Source organism: Leptodactylus fuscus, chromosome 5 (assembly GCF_031893055.1).
Source record: "Leptodactylus fuscus isolate aLepFus1 chromosome 5, aLepFus1.hap2, whole genome shotgun sequence".
In the NCBI taxonomy this organism is placed as follows: domain Eukaryota; kingdom Metazoa; phylum Chordata; class Amphibia; order Anura; family Leptodactylidae; genus Leptodactylus; species Leptodactylus fuscus.
The window spans coordinates 205,896,950-205,919,482 of NC_134269.1; the positions used below are offsets into that span (position 1 = coordinate 205,896,950).

The window sequence follows — 22,533 nt, forward strand, 5'->3', positions numbered from 1 at the left end:
CTAATAAGTAGAGAAGGAAACAGATTGCTTTAATAAGATCTATTACAAAGTTTCTTATATTCGCCTGCACTATTCATTTATGAAGAGTTATTTTGTGTGAGGGCTTGTTTTTTGTGGGATGAGCTGTAGTTAACTTTTCTATAAATGACTTTTTGATTATTTTAATCCAATTTTTGGGGTACAGACACAGCAATTCTGACATTGATTTTATTTTATTTTTTTAATATTGTGTTCGGTATACAGGATAAATGACATGTAAATGTAATGGAATAGACGCAGCAATAACAAATTTATTTTTTGGCCATTGCTATGAAAAACTTCAGCATCTCAAGATTGAATCAGGGGAAGGGAAGGTGACACTGAGGGGATAGCTAAATAACAAAACTGGCACCCATCGTGTATAGAGCTGGCTTCTGTACATGTCATGCACAACTATGAGGATGGGGTTAACAACGTCTTCGGAGTTGTCGTTTGTACAAATATTACTCAGTACATCATACTGACAAGATGGGCTTATTATTGTTTGACACAGGAGATCGATATCTATACGGTGAAGATTGAAGAATTAGCATTTACGTCAGCCTTCTGCCTACAAGTGCAACGGAACGATTACATCCACGCACTGGTCACCTACTTCAACATCGAGTTTACTAAGTGCCACAAGAAAACTGGATTTTCTACAGGTACAGATATTTCTCAATGCTGCAGAACTTCTTATCTACCTATAGGGGGAGCTAAGATTTCTTATATGATAAAGGAGAGAAGCTGAGCTCTGTGATATATATAGGTTATATGATAGAGGAGAGAAGCTGAGCTCTGTGATATATAGGTTTATATGATGGAGGAGAGAAGCTGAGCTCTGTGATATATAGGGTTATATGATAGAGGAGAGAAGCTGAGCTCTGTGATATATAGGGTTATATGATAGAGGAGAGAAGCTGAGCTCTCTGATATATAGGGTTATATGATAGAGGGAGAGAAGCTGAGCTCTGTGATATATAGGGTTATATGATAGAGGAGAGAAGCTGAGCTCTGTGATATATGGGGTTATATGATAGAGGAGAGAAGCTGAGCTCTGTGATATATAGGTTATATGATAGAGGAGAGAAGCTGAGCTCTGTGATATATAGGTTATATGATAGAGGAGAGAAGCTGAGCTCTGTGATATATAGGGTTATATGATAGAGGAGAGAAGCTGAGCTCTGTGATATATAGTGTTATATGATAGAGGAGAGAAGCTGAGCTATGTGATATATAGGTTATATGATAGAGGAGAGAAGCTGAGCTCTCTGATATATAGGGTTATATGATAGAGGGAGAGAAGCTGAGCTCTGTGATATATAGGGTTATATGATAGAGGAGAGAAGCTGAGCTCTGTGATATATAGGTTATAGGATAGAGGAGAGAAGCTGAGCTCTGTGATATATAGGGTTATATGATAGAGGAGAGAAGCTGAGCTCTGTGATATATAGGTTATAGGATAGAGGAGAGAAGCTGAGCTCTGTGATATATAGGGTTATATGATAGAGGAGAGAAGCTGAGCTCTGTGATATATAGGGTTATAGGATAGAGGAGAGAAGCTGAGCTCTGGGATATATAGGGTTATATGATAGAGAAGAGAAGCTGAGCTCTGGGATATATAGGGTTATATGATAGAGGAGAGAAGCTGAGTTCTGTGATATATAGAGTTATATGATAGAGGAGAGAAGCTGAGCTCTGTGATATATAGGGTTATAGGATAGAGGAGAGAAGCTGAGCTCTGGGATATATAGGGTTATATGATAGAGAAGAGAAGCTGAGCTCTGGAATATATAGGGTTATATGATAGAGGAGAGAAGCTGAGCTCTGGGATATAAAGGGTTATAGGATAGAGAAGAGAAGCTGAGCTCTGGGATATATAGGGTTATATGATAGAGGAGAGAAGCTGAGCTCTGTGATATATAGGGTTATATGATAGAGGAGAGAAGCTGAGCTCTGTGATATATAGGGTTATATGATAGGGGAGAGAAGCTGAGCTCTGTGATATATAGGGTTATATGATAGGGGAGAGAAGCTGAGCTCTGTGATATATAGGGTTAGATGATTTGGAGCAGAATTTCTTACCAAAAGGCATAGTAAATCGTGAGAGGACTCTTAGTAGAGACAATGAGAGTCCTGTTTGCCCCGCCCACACAGACTGATTGACAGCCTTCTCCCTACATAGTTACAGTGAGAGCTGTCAGTCACTGAGTGCTTCGGGTAATCAGGACTCCTACTGTCTCTCCTAAGAGTCCTTTTAGGATTGATTTTGCTTTTTACTCAGAAATCCTTCTCCAAATCTCATAAGAACATCAATGTGAATAAACATATTCTAGAAATAATCGTACAGAATATTCTGTGTTGTTTCTGTGTTGTGGAGAATTTCCAGTCAGCAATTTGGTTTCTGCTTCGGGAGCCGCATTCACAGGTCAAACGCTCATAATAATTTGCAATAGCTCAGATTTGCTGACGGCGGTAGAAATGACCACTGCAGATTCCACCTACTGTGCAAGCGGGGGATTAGCTGCCACACAAATTACTGTACGAAGCTTCAAAGAACAGGGAATTTTTTATTTTTTTTTATTTATTTGGGGTTTTTTTACTAATCGTGTTTGGTAAAAACTGTAGCAATTTTTTCTGAAATACATATCACTCAGAAACCTAATAAAAAATACCCACAGCAAAACAGCAACTATAGTGCCGCCATATTAGGCCTAAGAACAGCCCCCATGTAATCACATATACATGGCTTTTAAGGTAGGGGTGGCTAGTGCCAGTGTGTGCCCTGACTGGTGTCGTAGTTCTGAGGCATCGACCCAAAAGCCCACATCTGTCAACGCTCAGTGAGTTGGGTGTAGGTCCAGAAGCAAAAACACCCATCGCATATGATCAGGACTCCTAAAAATACAATCAAAAAGTCCCAACTATATACTTGTGCAGAAAATTTGACCATTTGGATTCTGAGCCAGGAGATGCCCCATAGACTTCACAAGTTCAGCAGCTCTCGCTAAAATTACAACATAGTTTCAATTAGCACGATGGACTGATCAAGACATCAACAATGACGACTTGATTGCAGAAGGTCTAAGCATCAGAAACCCCTGGTGGTCATCTGGTATTGTAAGGGAAAAGCACAAGATACTGTAAATGTAATTGTTAAGCAGGCGCGGACCTACTGTGTCACCTAAACCAGTGACCAGATACTCATAAGGGCGTTGTCTAAGTGGTCTCCAATTTTTCACCCTGTAACCTCTATGCATGAATCTAGGCTTCGCTGCGGGAGACCACCAGTTTGCCACCTTTAGGAGTAGTCTTGGGATAGGAGACAGGTCTAGAGAAACCAGTTTGAAGTGCAAAGGAGACAAGCAGAGTTTAGGGTAGGCAGGGTTCAGGGTAGGCAGAGTTTGTGAAATTGTAATTCAAGCAGAGGTCAGGGCAGGTGGCGCAGGATCAGAGTCAGATAACAGCCAGAAGTCAGGGCAAGTGACAAAGGATTGGAGTCAGAGAACAGACAGAGGTCAGGGAAGGTAGCACAGGATCAGAATCATATAACAGGCAAAAGTCAGATCAGATATCACAGGATCAGAGTCAGATAACAGGAAGTGGTCAGGGCAGGTGGCCTAGGATCAGAGTCAGATAACAGCCAAAGGTCAGGGCAGGTGGCACAGGATCAGAGTCATATAAAAGGCATAATTCAGATCAGATAGCACAGGATCAGAGTCAGATAACAGGAAGTGGTCAGGGCAGGTGGCCTAGGATCAGAGTCAGATAACAGCCAAAGGTCAGGGCAGGTGGCACAGGATCAGAGTCATATAAAAGGCATAAGTCAGATCAGATAGCACAGGATCAGAGTCAGATAACAGGAAGTGGTCAGGGCAGGTGGCCTAGGATCAGAGTCAGATAACAGCCAAAGGTCAGGGCAGGTGGGACAGGATCAGAGTCATATAACAGGCATAAGTCAGATCAGATGGCACAGGATCAGAGTCAGATAACAGGAAGTGGTGAGGGCAGGTGGCCTAGGATCAGAGTCATATAACAGGCATAAGTCAGATCAGATGGCACAGGATCAGAGTCAGATAACAGGAAGTGGTGAGGGCAGGTGGCCTAGGATCAGAGTCATATAACAGGCATAAGTCAGATCAGATGGCACAGGATCAGAGTCAGATAACAGGAAGTGGTCAGGGCAGCTGGCCTAGGATCAGAGTCATATAACAGGCATAAGTCAGATCAGATAGCACAGGATCAGAGTCAGATAACAGGAAGTGGTCAGGGCAGGTGGCCTAGGATCAGAGTCATATAACAGGCATAAGTCAGATCAGATAGCACAGGATCAGAGTCAGATAGCAGGAAGTGGTCAGGGCAGGTGGCCTAGGATCAGAGTCATATAACAGGCATAAGTCAGATCAGATGGCACAGGATCAGAGTCAGATAACAGGAAGTGGTCAGGGCAGGTGGCCTAGGATCAGAAAGAGATAGCAGGCAGAGGTCAGATCAGATGGCACAGGATCAGAGTCAGATAACAAGCAGAGGTCAGGACAGGTGGCCTAGGATAAGAATCAGATAGCAGGCAGAAGTCAAACAAAGGAGAAATATCAAGACACAGAATCTGGCACAACTTAGCAGAATCTAGAAGGCTAGAAACCTAAATTTCTCAGACACTTTCCAGTGCTGGAAGGGGGTTTATACAACCAAGAATCAGAGGAGATTGGATGGGGGAACATAATCTGGTGAGCATGGGACAGTTTGTGAGGAGCAAGGATAAGGACAAGAATAGTACCAGGGAGTATGTGAGTAAACCAGTGGCTGTGACCGATGGGAAGTGTAATATACTGACAGTCAATACCGATGCTACAGTAGTGTGAGCTCCGTCCTAGTTTATCGCCCTCTCTACTGGGACATGTAGCTGGGCTGTCTTCATACTCATCTCATTTGAGGATGTTTATGTTTTTGTTTTTGTCTGAATTTTTTTTCCTTAACAGAGCTGTATATTATTTGGACTTGTTGAGACCTTGGCTTCACATTCAGCAATTCCTTGGCAGACACAACATTTTTTACTATAATACTTGCTGTATACACAGAGAGGGAAAAGTAGGCCGTGACCCACTTTCCCTCCATCCTCAATTTAGCCTATCCTTAGTCTCCCCTATGTGTAGGCCCAGATCATTAAATCACAGAATATCCAATTCCTTTAGTACCCACTGATTAAAGGTTTTGAGTCCCTGGGCCCCAATGCAATATCTATAAGAGGGCCCTCCACCTACCATGGCAATACCTGTAAGACTAAACTAATCTACTAACATTGATATGCCGTATTCTGCAATCTTGCCATGTTGAGTAAAATATTGATAGAATTTTTTTCTATGCAAACCTAGAAATAGAGGACTAAGAGAGATGGCAGGTGTGGAGCGTGGAGTGTTACCCCCAGAATATTAGGAGAGTGGTCGTACCATTACAGACGACTCACTGAGGGGGGCAGAGTGATAAGAGGGCAAAAACTCAGCTGTTGGTTGTTGACGTGCAAGGGCCAAGTATCGAAACCCCAAGTAGTCCTGTACCGGAGGAATGTATAACACTATCATGGTTCCCAGCAAGCAGACAGAGGAGTCCATGGAGACTTCCCTGACACCAGTGAGTAGGGTTGAGCCGATCTTGAGATTTCAGGATCGATTTTAAAATCCATTTCCAATCATTTTCCAGCCGATCCCGATCGTGAAATCGCTGATCGGGATCCGATCTTTCAATCCTACCAGTGACGCTTATTCCATGGGAGGGGAAGGAGACTCCCCTTGCGCTGGTTAGGCGCCTGATTACAGGCAATTGTCATCACTGAAGCTGTGTAGCAGAGTATGGCCAAGATCATGAACAACATGGTGCTGAGAGTCAGCGATGTAGGCTCGAAAGTAGAGTCATGACTTTCAACGACAAAGGGGCCCAGTTTTTGCCTGATACAGAACTGGGTCCAAGACCTACAGTGTATGCTAGATATAGGTCATAGTTGCCAGGGGGCGGCACAGTGAGTAGTTTTTCAGGGGACCAATGATTGTGATGACCATAAGGAAATGTTGCCTACGTTGTTGCGGTGCCATCTGAGTTTGGGCTATCTGCTTAGCTCTTCTTCAGGTTTATTCCAAGCTGTAAGTCAGTAAAAACCCATTGCCCTTTTATCCTAGACCAGCGGTTCTCAACCTGTGGGTCGCGACCCCGGCGGGGGTCGAACGACCAAAGCACAGGGGTCGCCTAAAGCATACCTCCCAACCGTCCCGGTCGGTGTGAGGTATGTCCCTGAGAGACATGGAGGAACATGAAGCTCTGGGCAGATGAAGAGGGGGACGGCATGACACTGGGGGCAGAGATGGAGGGACATGAAACTGGGGAAGAGATGGGGCACATGAAACTAGGCAGATGAAGGGGGGGTACAGCATGACACTGGGGGAAGAAATGGGGGGACATGAAACTGTGGGCAGATGAAGGGGGTACGGCATGACACTGGGGGCAGAGATGGGGGGACATGAAACTGGGGAAGAGATGGGGCACATGAAACTAGGCAGATGAAGGGGGGGGTACAGCATGACACTGGGGGAAGAGATGGGGGGGACATGAATCTGGGGGCAGAGATGGGGGACATGAATATGGGGGCAGAGATGGAGGGGGGACATGAAACTGGAGGCAGATGAAGGGGTTATATGAAACTGGGGGAGAGATGGCGAGGGGACATATAATGTCCAGGTGACTGTAGGAGGATTATACTGTGTGGGAGCACATGAAAAATTAATGAGAATGGGCGGAGTCAACATAAAAGTGGGTGGAGCTAAATTCACGCGCGCCACATATTTTCTCCCACTTTCTAATCTTCAAAAGTTGGGAGGTATGCCTAAAGCCATCAGAAAATACATATTTCCAATGGCTTTAGCCACTGAGAAGCCGCGCTACTGTCTGCAGCAGCGCTATTCAGCTGGAACACACGCCGTTATGGACGCATGTTCCAAACTGAATGGGGTCACCGCAACATGAGGAACTGTATTGCGGGGTCACAGCATTAGAAAGGTTGAGAACCACTGTCCTAGACTCTTCACTATATCTTCCATCCCAGTGAACCTGCTACCTCCGCACCCCCTAGAGCATCACCTCTAATAGAGACTCAGAATCTTATCCGATTAATACATTTCTACCATTTACATTAGATTTCCGTGACACAATGCCTCATACAAATGTTAGCGGGCCCCATGCCATTTATACCGCCCACACCTTTTATACCATTAGAATTTAATGGCACGACTAACAATATCTGAGAATCTAATGACAAGTAATTGCTTTATTCAATGGATATATCAGGAGATCTCCAGTCATGTTTTACATTTCCTTGAATGTCATTCCTTATAATTGGGGTCTTAGTCTTTCAATACCGGGATCATATAATATGTACTGAAGAAGAAAAGCTGTCAGTCACCAGGCTGCCATTATGTTTTACAAAACAGGAGCAAATTTTTTTCTTCTCCCTTTTCTTCAAGGTTACATATTGTGAGTATTAGACGGATTTAATTAAAGGGGACCTAATACCCCCTTCAGTAGGAAATGCTTCACTGATTCCAGCACAGTTGGAATATTTTTTCTAGGCCCCACCATTCCTGAGCAATCTGTGTTGTTAGTTTTAATGCCTGATGGCAATTAGTAGGTGGCTTCAGGGAGGAGCAGACCAAGGGTCATGGTTTGATTGTACTGGGCTGGGGTGATATGCTGGTTCTGGTGACACTAACCTATCTATCTGCAGGGCTGGGGTGATATGCTGGTTCTGGTGACACTAACCTATCTATCTGCAGGGCTGGGGTGATATGCTGGTTCTGGTGACACTAACCTATCTATCTGCAGGGCTGGGGTGATATGCTGGTTCTGGTGACACTAACCTATCTATTTGCAGGGCTGGGGTGATATGCTGGTTCTGGTGACACTAACCTATCTATCTGCAGGGCTGGGGTGATATGCTGGTTCTGGTGACACTAACCTATCTATTTGCAGGGCTGGGGTGATATGCTGGTTCTGGTGACACTAACCTATCTATCTGCAGGGCTGGGGTGATATGCTGGTTCTGGTGACAGTAACCTATCTATCTGCAGGGCTGGGGTGATATGCTGGTTCTGGTGACACTAACCTATCTATCTGCAGGGCTGGGGTGATATGCTGGTTCTGGTGACAGTAACCTATCTATCTGCAGGGCTGGGGTGATATGCTGGTTCTGGTGACAGTAACCTATCTATCTGCAGGGCTGGGGTGATATGCTGGTTCTGGTGACAGTAACCTATCTATCTGCAGGGCTGGGGTGATATGCTGGTTCTGGTGACACTAACCTATCTATCTGCAGGGCTGGGGTGATATGCTGGTTCTGGTGACAGTAACCTATCTATCTGCAGGGCTGGGGTGATATGCTGGTTCTGGTGACAGTAACCTATCTATCTGCAGGGCTGGGGTGATATGCTGGTTCTGGTAACAGTAACCTATCTATCTGCAGGGCTGGGGTGATATGCTGGTTCTAGTGACACTAACCTATCTATCTGCAGGGCTGGGGGTGATATGCTGGGTCTGGTGACAGTAACCTATCTATCTGCAGGACTGGGGTGATATACTGGGTCTGGTGACAGTAACCTATCTATCTGCAGGGCTGGGGTGATATGGTGATATGATATGGTGACACTCACTTTAAGTTTAGCTCCAGACCGGTCCTATACTATAATTTCCTGCAGTTGGCTGCTGCGTCACCTCTTTCTTGGTCGTTCAGCTTCCTCCACTTGCAGTAGAAATCCACATTTATGTTGTTTTTGTGAAATATTCAGCGGAAATGCAAATGCTTCATTATTTTCGATTGCTTTCTGTTTTGCTTTGGAAACTCCAGTTTAATGAATGGGATGAATTGTTTTCCGACAACTCTTTGGAAATCCGAGGTGTTAATTGAAAAACCTCTTTATACTAAGGAAATACATTGGAGAGTGTTTGCTGAAAACGCATTAGCGGCTCCTCCATCATCAGTCACCGCTGTGAAAATAAATTAACATTGCAAATAAAGTCACATGCTGCAGCCGGGCTAAAAATAGTCCTCAGATCTGCGGCAATCTAAATCTGTGGTCCAATAATGGACTGGTGGCCAAAGCTGGAGGAGAGCTAATGTGATCTGCCGCGAGTAATCAGTGTGCCGCTCTTCATTACCAACCAATAGGACGTCACTATAACCATCAGGTAATAGAAGGGGCAGGCACATATTCCGAAATCAGCACCATTCTCGCCAAAGGGAAGTATCTGATATTAAAAATACACAGTGATGTCACAGTACAGGGATAATACACACAGTGATGTCACAGTACAGGGATAATACACACAGTGATGTCACTGTACAGGATAATACACACAGTGATGTCACAGTACAGGGATAATACACACAGTGATGTCACAGTACAGAGATAATACACACAGCGATGTCACAATTCAGAGATAATACACACAGTGATGTCACAGTACAGAGATAATACACACAGTGATGTCACAGTACAGGGATAATACACACAGTGATGTCACAGTACAGAGATAATACACAGTGATGTCACAGTACAGGGATAATACACACAGTGATGTCACAGTACAGGATAATACACACAGTGATGTCACAGTACAGGGATAATACACACAGTGATGTCACAGTACAGAGATAATACACACAGTGATGTCACAGTACAGGGATAATACACACAGTGATGTCACAGTACAGAGATAATACACACAGTGATGTCACAGTACAGGGATAATACACACAGTGATGTCACAGTACAGGGATAATACACACAGTGATGTCACAGTACAGAGATAATACACACAGTGATGTCACAGTACAGAGATAATACACACAGTGATGTCACAGTACAGAGATAATACACACAGTGATGTCACAGTACAGAGATAATACACACAGTGATGTCACAGTACAGGATAATACACACAGTGATGTCACAGTACAGGGATAATACACAGAGTGATGTCACAGTACAGGATAATACACACAGTGATGTCACAGTACAGAGATAATACACACAGTGATGTCACAGTACAGGGATAATACACACAGTGATGTCACAGTACAGAGATTATACACACAGTGATGTCACAGTACAGGAATAATACACACAGTGATGTCACAGTACAGAGATTATACACACAGTGATGTCACAGTACAGGGATAATACACACAGTGATGTCACAGTACAGAGATAATACACACAGTGATGTCACAGTACAGAGATAATACACACAGTGATGTCACAGTACAGAGATAATACACACAGTGATGTCACAGTACAGAGATAATACACACAGTGATGTCACAGTACAGAGATAATACACACAGTGATGTCACAGTACAGGATAATACACACAGTGATGTCACAGTACAGGGATAATACACACAGTGATGTCACAGTACAGGGATAATACACACAGTGATGTCACAGTACAGAGATAATACACACAGTGATGTCACAGTACAGGGATAATACACACAGTGATGTCACAGTACAGGATAATACACACAGTGATGTCACAGTACAGGATAATACACACAGTGATGTCACAGTACAGGGATAATACACACAGTGATGTCACAGTACAGGGATAATACACACAGTGATGTCACAGTACAGGGATAATACACACCGTGATGTCACAGTACAGGGATAATACACACAGTGATGTCACAGTACAGGGATAGTACACACAGTGATGTCACAGTACAGAGATAATACACACAGTGATGTCACAGTACAGGGATAATACACACAGTGATGTCACAGTACAGGGATAATACACACAGTGATGTCACAGTACAGGGATAATACACACAGTGATGTCACAGTACAGAGATAATACACACAGTGATGTCACAGTACATGGATAATACACACAGTGATGTCACAGTACAGGGATAATACACACAGTGATGTCACAGTACAGGGATAATATACACAGTGATGTCACAGTACAGGATAATACACACAGTGATGTCACAGTACAGGATAATACACACAGTGATGTCACAGTACAGGGATAATACACACAGTGATGTCACAGTACAGAGATAATACACACAGTGATGTCACAGTACAGAGATAATACACACAGTGATGTCACAGTACAGAGATAATACACACAGTGATGTCACAGTACAGAGATAATACACACAGTGATGTCACAGTACAGGATAATACACACAGTGATGTCACAGTACAGGGATAATACACAGAGTGATGTCACAGTACAGGATAATACACACAGTGATGTCACAGTACAGAGATAATACACACAGTGATGTCACAGTACAGGGATAATACACACAGTGATGTCACAGTACAGAGATTATACACACAGTGATGTCACAGTACAGGAATAATACACACAGTGATGTCACAGTACAGAGATTATACACACAGTGATGTCACAGTACAGGGATAATACACACAGTGATGTCACAGTACAGAGATAATACACACAGTGATGTCACAGTACAGAGATAATACACACAGTGATGTCACAGTACAGAGATAATACACACAGTGATGTCACAGTACAGAGATAATACACACAGTGATGTCACAGTACAGAGATAATACACACAGTGATGTCACAGTACAGGATAATACACACAGTGATGTCACAGTACAGGGATAATACACACAGTGATGTCACAGTACAGGGATAATACACACAGTGATGTCACAGTACAGAGATAATACACACAGTGATGTCACAGTACAGGGATAATACACACAGTGATGTCACAGTACAGGATAATACACACAGTGATGTCACAGTACAGGATAATACACACAGTGATGTCACAGTACAGGGATAATACACACAGTGATGTCACAGTACAGGGATAATACACACAGTGATGTCACAGTACAGGGATAATACACACCGTGATGTCACAGTACAGGGATAATACACACAGTGATGTCACAGTACAGGGATAGTACACACAGTGATGTCACAGTACAGAGATAATACACACAGTGATGTCACAGTACAGGGATAATACACACAGTGATGTCACAGTACAGGGATAATACACACAGTGATGTCACAGTACAGGGATAATACACACAGTGATGTCACAGTACAGGGATAATACACACAGTGATGTCACAGTACAGGGATAATACACACAGTGATGTCACAGTACAGAGATAATACACACAGTGATGTCACAGTACAGGATAATACACACAGTGATGTCACAGTACAGGGATAATACACACAGTGATGTCACAGTACAGGGATAATACACACAGTGATGTCACAGTACAGGGATAATACACACCGTGATGTCACAGTACAGGGATAATACACACAGTGATGTCACAGTACAGGGATAGTACACACAGTGATGTCACAGTACAGAGATAATACACACAGTGATGTCACAGTACAGGGATAATACACACAGTGATGTCACAGTACAGGGATAATACACACAGTGATGTCACAGTACAGGGATAATACACACAGTGATGTCACAGTACAGAGATAATACACACAGTGATGTCACAGTACAGGGATAATACACACAGTGATGTCACAGTACAGGGATAATACACACAGTGATGTCACAGTACAGGGATAATATACACAGTGATGTCACAGTACAGGATAATACACACAGTGATGTCACAGTACAGAGATAATACACACAGTGATGTCACAGTACAGGATAATACACATAGTGATGTCACAGTACAGGGATAGTACACACAGTGATGTCACAGTACAGAGATAATACACACAGTGATGTCACAGTACAGGGATAATACACACAGTGATGTCACAGTACAGGGATAATATACACAGTGATGTCACAGTACAGGATAATACACACAGTGATGTCACAGTACAGGGATAATACACACAGTGATGTCACAGTACAGGGATAATATACACAGTGATGTCACAGTACAGGATAATACACACAGTGATGTCACAGTACAGGGATAATACACACAGTGATGTCACAGTACAGGGATAATATACACAGTGATGTCACAGTACAGGATAATACACACAGTGATGTCACAGTACAGAGATAATACACACAGTGATGTCACAGTACAGGATAATACACATAGTGATGTCACAGTACAGGGATAGTACACACAGTGATGTCACAGTACAGAGATAATACACACAGTGATGTCACAGTACAGGGATAATACACACAGTGATGTCACAGTACAGGATAATACACACAGTGATGTCACAGTACAGGATAATACACACAGTGATGTCACAGTACAGGGATAATACACACAGTGATGTCACAGTACAGAGATAATACACACAGTGATGTCACAGTACAGAGATAATACACACAGTGATGTCACAGTACAGGGATAATACACACAGTGATGTCACAGTACAGCGTTAAAGTATCCCAAATTTACATGATAGTTTCCCTTTTAGATGAATTTATTTTAGATAAATTAAACATTAAAATAATGTAAATAAAAATTTGCCCCTCCCCCATTTCCCTAATGAATTTTCAAAAAATAAGAATATCAGAGAATATTTGGATCCAGATCTGACACCAGGACTACTGAAATACAAATGTTTAGTTTTAGTTCTAAGCCAAAATAAGGGCTGAGATGAAAGGCGTCACTCCCAGCAGAGCAGCGTCTCCGGGTACATTTATATTCGGCTCTGGGATAATCAGACATTTTCATTATTTAGCATTTGCTGTTTCATGTTCATCCCACAGCCAGTGAAGATACGGAGGACAGATATGGCGGACATCCTTTTGAAGTGTTGTACAAGGCAGATTCCATTCCAGTATATCTATATCAGTCTTAAAGGAGCACAAATATTATTAAAGACTTCTGTAAAAGAAAATTCCTTAGTGAAGTTATAAGAACGGAGGAATAGATGAAAGATTGTGGAGGAGGCATTTGGGGGGGGGGGAATTACAGAAAGGACAAATGTGCCCAAATAATGTCAACACAGTGCCCAAATAATGGAGCCATGTGGTGCCCAAATAATGGAGCCTTGTGGTGCCCAAATAATGGAGCCTTGTGGTGCCCAAATAATGGAGCCGTGTGGTGCCCAAATAATGGAGCCGTGTGGTGCCCAAATAATGGAGCCTTGTGGTGCCCAAATAATGGAGCCATGTGGTACCCAAATAATGGAGCCATGTGGTGCCCAAATAATGGAGCCTTGTGGTGCCCAAATAATGGAGCCATGTGGTGCCCAAATAATGGAGCCTTGTGGTGCCCAAATAATGGAGCCTTGTGGTACCCAAATAATTGAGCCATGGGTGCCCAAATAATGGAGCCATGTGGTGCCCATATAATGGAGCCTTGTGGTGCCCAAATAATGGAGCCATGTGGTGCTTAAATAATGGAGCCATAGAGAGTACCCAAATAACTGAGCTGTATGGTGTCCAAATAATGGAGCCTTATGGTACCCAAATAATGGAGCCTTGTGGTGCCCAAATAATGGAGCCTTGTGGTGCCCAAATAATGAGTCTTGTAGTGCCTAAATAATGTAGCCATGGGGTGCTCAGATAATGGAGCCATGTGGTACCTAAATAATGGAGCCATGGGATGCCCAAATAATGGAGCCATGTGGTGCCCAAATAATGGAGCCATGTGGTGCCCAAATAATGGAGCCATGTGGTGCCCAAATAATGGAGCCTTGTGGTGCCCAAATAATGGAGCCATAGAGAGTACCCAAATAATTGAGCTGTATGGTGTCCAAATAATCTAGCCTTATGGTACCCAAATAATGGAGCCTTGTGGTGCCCAAATAATGGAGCCATGGTATGCCCAAATAATTGAGCCATGTGGTGCCCAAATAATGGAGCCATGGGGTGCCCAAATATTAGAGCCATATGGTGTCCAAATAATATAGCCATGTGTTGCCCAAATAATGGAGCCATAGAGAGTACCCAAATAATGGAGCCATGTAGTACCCAAATGATAAAGCTATAGAGTACCCAAATAATGGGGCAATATGGTACCCACATAATAAATTTGTACCCAAATAATAGTCATACAATGGACAATACATTGTCCTAGTAACAGAGACATACAGTGTCCAAAAGATAAAGTCATACAGTGCCCAAGTTATAGAGCCCTGCAATACCCAAATAATAAACCCCCATAACAATGCTCAGATAATAGATCAATACAATAAATAATAGAACTGTATACTGCCCAAATGATCCTCAGAGGTCCTCCAGTGTCCATATATAAACCCCACTAGGGCTGAAGCCATGAAAGGGCAGGTGTCTCTAATAAAGTGGCCATTCAGCTTGATTTGGATGACAATATCTTTCAGAATGTTCCGCAGGCTCAGTGTTCCCCTGCATATATCTGTGTATGCACCATAATATATACCGTCTATATTAGTACAATTATCGTCAGGTCTTAATAGGAATTGCAGCAAATCAAGTGATTCACAAATGTCTATTTCCATCTTCTGTAGCCAAATGTATCCGATCTCATTAACCCGGATTACTCCGGCTGAATTTCTGGATGGAACGCACTTTACTGTGATAGGTTTCAATTCACATTGGAGTGTAAGTGGTTCACATGGCGCAGCTCTCAGTAATGTGCCACAGGACGGCTCTCTACAGATCAGCCAGCAAAGGTTTGCAGTTTCAATTTACAAGCTGTCACAATATTAGGGACGGAGCGGACATGGATATTTGGGAGCTTGTTTACTAAGACCCCTGTCACCGCCTCTGCCATATACTGAATTACTTATTACCTGCCTGCGGAATACACAGTGCGGCGACAAAAGGTGTTCTGTCTATAAAATACCAAAATGTAAGAAGATTGTGAAAATGTGAAGAGTTTGGTATAGATTTATGTATCTACCTCAGATCTATTTACAGTATCTATCTATCTATCTATCTATCTACAGTATCTATCTATAATCTATCTATCTATCTTCTATCTATCTATCTATCTATCTATCTACAGTATCTATCTATAATCTATCTATCTATCTTCTATCTATCTATCTATCTATCTATCTATCTATCTATCTATCTCCTATCTATCGATCTATCTCATATCTATCTATCATCTATCTATCTATCTATCTATCTATCTATCTATCTCCTATCTATCTATCTATCTATCTATCTATCTATCTATCTATCTCCTATCTATCTATCTATCTATCTCCTATCTATCTATCTATCTATCTATCTATCTATCTCCTATCTATCTATCTATCTCATATCTATCTATCTATCTATCTATCTATCTATCTCCTATCTATCTATCTATTGATCTATCTATCTATCTATCTATCTATCTCATATCTATCTATCTATCTATCTATCTATCTATCTATCTATCTTCTATCTATCTATCTATCTATCTATCTATCTCCTATCTATCGATCTATCTCATATCTATCTATCATCTATCTATCTATCTATCTATCTATCTATCTATCTCCTATCTATCTATCTATCTATCTCCTATCTATCTATCTATCTATCTATCTCCTATCTATCTATCTATCTATCTATCTATCTATCTCCTATCTATCTATCTATCTCATATCTATCTATCTATCTATCTCCTATCTATCTATCTATTGATCTATCTATCTATCTATCTATCTATCTATCTCATATCTATCTATCTATCTATCTCCTATCTATCTATCTATCTATCTATCTATCTATCTATCTATCTATCTATCTATCATCTATCATCTATCTACCTATTGCTCTATATCATAGCTTTCTGTCTTCTACCCATTGATCTATGTATTTATTGATCTATATTTTATATCTATCTATCTATCTCATATCTATCTATCTATCTATCTATCTATCTCCTATCTATTTATCTATCTATCTATCTATCTATCTATCTATCTCCTATCTATCTATCTATCTATCTATCTATCTATCTATCTATCTATCATCTATCTATCTATCCTTCCATCCATTCATCCATATCTCCATCTTTCTATCTATCTATTGATCTATCTATCCATCTATCTCACAGGGATCTATCTATTGATCTATCTATCTATCTATCTATCTATCTATCTATCTATCTATCTATCTATCTATCTATCCATCCATCCTTCCATCCATCCATCCATCCATCCATCCATCCATCCATCCATCCATCTATCTATCTATCTATCTATCTATCTATCTATCTATCTCCTATCTATCTATCTAATATCTATCTATCTATCTATCTAATATCTATCTATCTATCTATCTATCTATCTATCTATCTATCCCCCTTTTCTATAACATTATGCCTACATATTGGACTATATTGTACATGTCGCAGGTTCCGTTACATAAACAATTATTTTCTGTGTTTTTATTGTTTCCCATTGCAGCCCCAGACGCTCCTTATACTCACTGGAAACAAACCGTCTTCTACCTGGAAGATTACCTGACTGTACGGAGAGGAGAAGAACTTTATGGAACAATATCTATGAAACCTAATGCTAACAACATTGTAAGCCGCGTTCTCATCTACCATTATTTCTAACGTAAAAGAGTGCGTGCCAGTCGTATCAAACATCATCCAGGTTTAGCACAGAGAAGGTTATTGTCTACATACCTGATGGTCTAGGGCAGTAAAGGGGTTAAAATGAGTCTAGGAAAATGGCCATGTGTCTGGTGGTCTATGGCAATAAAAGGTCCTTAGTGGTCAAAAGCAATGATGAGGTTGCTTCCAGTACCAATGGTGGTCTTGGGCAATGAAGGGATTCATATAGGGATCTCTGATGGTCTAGGACAGTGAGTTGGTTAATATCATTATAATTGGTGGTCTTCCAATACCAGTCGTCATCTTGGGAACTGGAAGGATTTATGTAAGGATCCCGGGTGATGTAGGCCAGTGAAGGGGTCAATGTCACTAATATAACTGGTGGTCCAGGGCAGTAAAGGGGTATTAAGATCCCTGGTACCTAAGCGGTTTCTAACCTACCCAGGCTTCCGTATTGCCCTGCCTGTAAGTTCCAGCACCTACATAGGGGATTACGTGGGACCCTCATTCTCATGATCAGTGGGTGCCCCAGTGGTCAGACCCTCACCAATCTACCCATGGATTGGGTTCGGGTTGTGTTCCCCCTTTAAATCCCCCTTGATGGAATAAATGATGCAGCGTGCTGTCGCTGATCAGTATGCAGGAGGCGGAGAGCGCGGCTCCGGGCTGCTGGCATTGCTGCTCTCCTACTGCGCTTCCTCTACACATGCTAATACACCTCATTTGTCACGCTGATCTCTAACAAGAAGGAAGGATGTTATTTTTAAAGCATGTATATTTGCTGTCTGCCAGCTGACAGAGAAGCTTCTGTATAAAGCCGGCGTGATAATATCAAGTTATATTATGAAGATGTCATCCATAGACTGACAACTATGATTAGCTCAGCAGGAAATCCCATTGGTAATAGAAGACAATGATACTGTATTACAATGCACTGTGCTCAGGAATGTGAGAAATATTAGTTGTCAACCGTTCAAAGGCATTGACGGAAAATTAGGAATAGCATCGTATGATCAGTAAGCCCCCGGTGATCACGTCATGGTATCTCCTATGGAGATACCATCCATTAGTAGGCTGTGTTACTGCCATAGTATACTAATCCCTTTAAAGGGGAACTTTCACCACCTGCACAAATTCCAATTCATTACATCCCTCAATAGCCTCCACTCTACTGATTCCAGTGCAGTTGGAATTTTTTCTCTAGCCCCTACCATTCCCGAGCAATCATCACAGATAGATTCAGAACTCAGGTGGGCGGTCCTTGGCTGGAGCAGTTAGTCAAGGACCGCCCACCTAAAAGCAGTGAGCATAATTGTGCTAAAGCTAACATCAATGACTTCTCGGGAATGGTGGGGGCTAGAGAAAAAATTCCAACTACGTCGGAATCAGGGGGACGGTGCCTTTTGAATGATGCAATGAGTTGGAGTTGGTGGAGGTCTTCCTTAAAGGGATTATAAAAAGGCTTGTGGGACCAACTCCACTCGACTCAATAGAGTGGCCCAAGTAAAGTCAGTGAGAGCAGGATGATCATGAACATCACTGAGTAGATTGGTGGCCCACCTAGGTCAGCAAAGGGGAAGTTTTAACTATGAAGGTATCATAGTTAAAACTATCAGGTACAAGATTAGTTTTGGGTCAAACAAGTTTGACATTATTATACTGCTGGGTCTCTTCAGACCCCAGAGTGTAATAGGTGGAGGCCCAGGGGAGGTGTAAAAACTAAAAACCATTTATACTCACTTTTCCTCACCACCTGGTGATGTCCTGTGCCTAGGATCATCACTTAGGCCTTGGTCACATTGGTACAGAGCATGCCATCATGTAGAATACTGTCTCGTGCTTGAAGTCTCAACCTAATATTTCGATAGGGACCATTCTCAGACCGTTGTGGCAGCTACGTGGTTAAAACTCAGTGACTATCTTTGCTATCCGTTACAGCGTGATCTGGATTTCACAGTAGAATTGGATTTCAAAGGCCAGCTGTGCGAAGCCTCAATATCTCACGATTATAAAATGCGTTAGAAGAGCTCGAGTCTCATTAACCCTCTACCTGCCATACTTGAAGCCGCCGCTACTTCTGAAGAAAGAAATCGGTCACTGAAAAGTCAGATCAGCTTCACGACGAGAGGAGACGAATCACGAAAAATAAAATAAAATAAAAAATGTAACGAATTCTTCATGTTGTTGGAAGTAACTAATAAATGAAATGAGCAAAAATTCTGTGTTTTATCGGTTAATCGTAAGGTCATGTCCATGATGGGAACGTCTGATATTGGAGTTGACCCTTGTATTATGGCAATAAAGTGATGTATACCATGAACCGTCTATGCTCTGTTTGGTGGATGAAACCGTCAATGATGGGATCGATAGTGATCAGTGGGTAAAGAGCGCCCTCCAGCACAGATTTTAGGTACTGCAGGATGATATAAAACAAGATGTAGATCATGAGGACTATAATACCGAAGGACACTGTATACTTTATGTAGATTTGCTACCCTAAATTTGGATCACTGGAAAGGTTAATTCAATAAGGGTATTGAGCGCCTCCATATTATTTTGGCACATGAGCTTCCTATTGTAGCATGTTACCAGTGATGGCTACTAAAATTCTCAGCTGATATCTCAGGTTCATGGGCATGACCAATTTATGGATCCATTTTCTATATGGATGAGCTCATAATGTATCTCAATAAACCTCCATATAAATCCATGAGAAAAATAAAATCATAGAATGTTCTCTAAAACAAATTTTGATATTTCTCAGTTTTTCTGATACAGAGCACCAAATCCCATCCTTAAATCTTTACACTCTGGCTGTATTCCACTAAGGGGAGCTCAGGAGCTAGCTGCATACTCTATATAAATCAGTATACACACTTATCTCCTAAGCTCCCTCTAGTGGTGGCTGCAGATCATCAGAATGTGATGTTTAAAAAATAAAGATCCTCATGGGCTCCATTCCCCCACAGTATTTATCTTTCTACTTCTTTCTCTTTATATAAGACTGGGGCTGGGTCTACAAGGAGCTACACATTACCCATTACAGGCACCTAAACATCCTGTGTGATGAAATTGCATGGGCTGTCCCACCAAGTTTTACATAGGGGAGACAGAAATTCCTATCACATTTATTGCTGATGATGAGACAGCTCCTGTCACACAGTTATAATGATGTGGATGACAGTGAAGCCTCCATGACTGTATACAGTGTAGCCCTGGCAGGTAAAGATAGTCCAGACTCTAGCTGGTCAGGTGATGTTGTGCATCATGTCATTGACAGTTCCAAGAGTGATAGCTATAGTCATAGCTATTGATAGGATGTGAAGCTATGTATCAAAGAAACAGAGCTCTGTCTAGGGTTGAGCCGATCTTGAGATTTCAGGATCGTTTTTAAAATCTGATTTTCAATCATTTTCCAGCCGATCATGAAATTTGCTCGACCGCCGATCGTCATCCGATCTTTCCCGATCCCGATCGCTCAACCCTATTTATGATATATACATGAATAGGGTTGAGGCAATCTTGAGATAACCTCTGACCTCGATCACACCATAAAAGATCGGGATCGGAATTCCGATCGCGATCGTGAAATTTACTCGATCACGATCGGAATCCGATCTTTTCTGATCCCGATCGCTCAACCCTAGCTCTAACTGCTCTGTCTGGGTGGCTCCTGCAATCTTTGTCTTTTTAATTTCACGTGCAACATTGTCATTTTATGTAGCAGTCACATCACAAAAAGGGGTGTGGCCAGCACACTCGCATGCCCACATCTTCAAAGGGGGTGTGGTATCTCCCCAAAGGGGAGTGGCTTTACAAATGGGAGCATGACCTCCACTGAAAATTTTGAAAAATTTTGGCAAGAATGGTTAAATGGTGGAGACGCCCTTTAAATAGTCCAGATAAACCTTTTACTGAGATTGAATCTGTTGTTTGGCGGGGCTTGGATTTGCTCTATAAATGAAGCCACCAAAAAAACTTAAAAAACTTAAAATATATATCTATTAAGAACCACACACATACAAAAGTGGAACATAATTTATTGCAAATTTACGAATTAAGCAATACAATAAAAGTGGAATAAAATTATAACTTAAAATCAAGCACAAAAGGCCGTAAAATAGTTAAATCTCATCGTTTCCCTGTTTTTTCAGAACTAAACCCCGTTCTATCTAAAATATAGAACTTACATTTTCTCTTATATTCATTCTGTCTTTCTAGAAGGTCTGAGATGAAGATTTTACATTTTCCATATACCGTAGCTAGAATCTAAATCCAAGAAAATTTTGTGCAGGATTTGAGTCGATGTCAGAAATCTACTGGTTTCCCCTGGAAACAGTCAACAATGTGTTGACAGACACGCCCCTAACAGCTGAGCTCATAGGAAAGAACCTCCAGCGGGGTATATAGATGACACTCTTGTACAGATCGCTGGAATATTCCATCAGGGAATGTAAAATTACTGTTCATCCTTCGCTATGGAATTTACCATTAACCCTTTAAAGGGGTCAAATATTGATGACCTGAGTCAGAGGTTAGAGAATCCTAATCTCCCTAGGACCCCTACCGATCAGACATTTGTGGTATACCCTGTTATCTCCTGTAGACATTGTGCTTCAATTGTATTGTAAAATTTGTTTGATGAGCAGCAAAATTGAGATTGGATAAAATAAACTATGTACACTACATACAAATATTGAGAAAATATATATTTTTATTTAAGGTACCAATAACATGGCCGACCCCAAAACATGTATGGGAAATCTGCACATTTATACAGTATATAGGTCTCCATTGCTGAGATATTAGCTGTTTGGTGCAACAAGGGGCGTCGCCCAGAATTAGCAGGGAGGTCGTTCTTTGGTGCAAGTAAAGCAATGGCGACGCCCATATTGCACCAAATCGCTGCTAATATCTCAGCAATGCAGGCACCGATTGGGATGTGGAAAAA

General features: G+C 41.8%; 1 protein-coding gene across 3 annotated transcripts in view; it reads left to right on the top strand.

Annotated features, from left to right (window-relative positions):
* PRMT8 (protein arginine methyltransferase 8) overlaps nt 1-19,719 on the top strand; it is a 96,527-nt gene extending 76,808 nt beyond the window's left edge. For all 3 annotated transcript variants that reach the window (XM_075275088.1, XM_075275089.1, XM_075275090.1), the window contains exons 8-10: nt 533-683; nt 17,428-17,549; nt 19,521-19,719. In XM_075275088.1, coding sequence (XP_075131189.1) covers nt 533-683; nt 17,428-17,549; nt 19,521-19,604 — 357 coding nt within the window. In that variant the 3' untranslated portion in view covers nt 19,605-19,719. The remainder of the gene's footprint in view (nt 1-532; nt 684-17,427; nt 17,550-19,520) is intronic.
* The last annotated feature ends 2,814 nt before the right edge of the window (nt 19,720-22,533 follow it).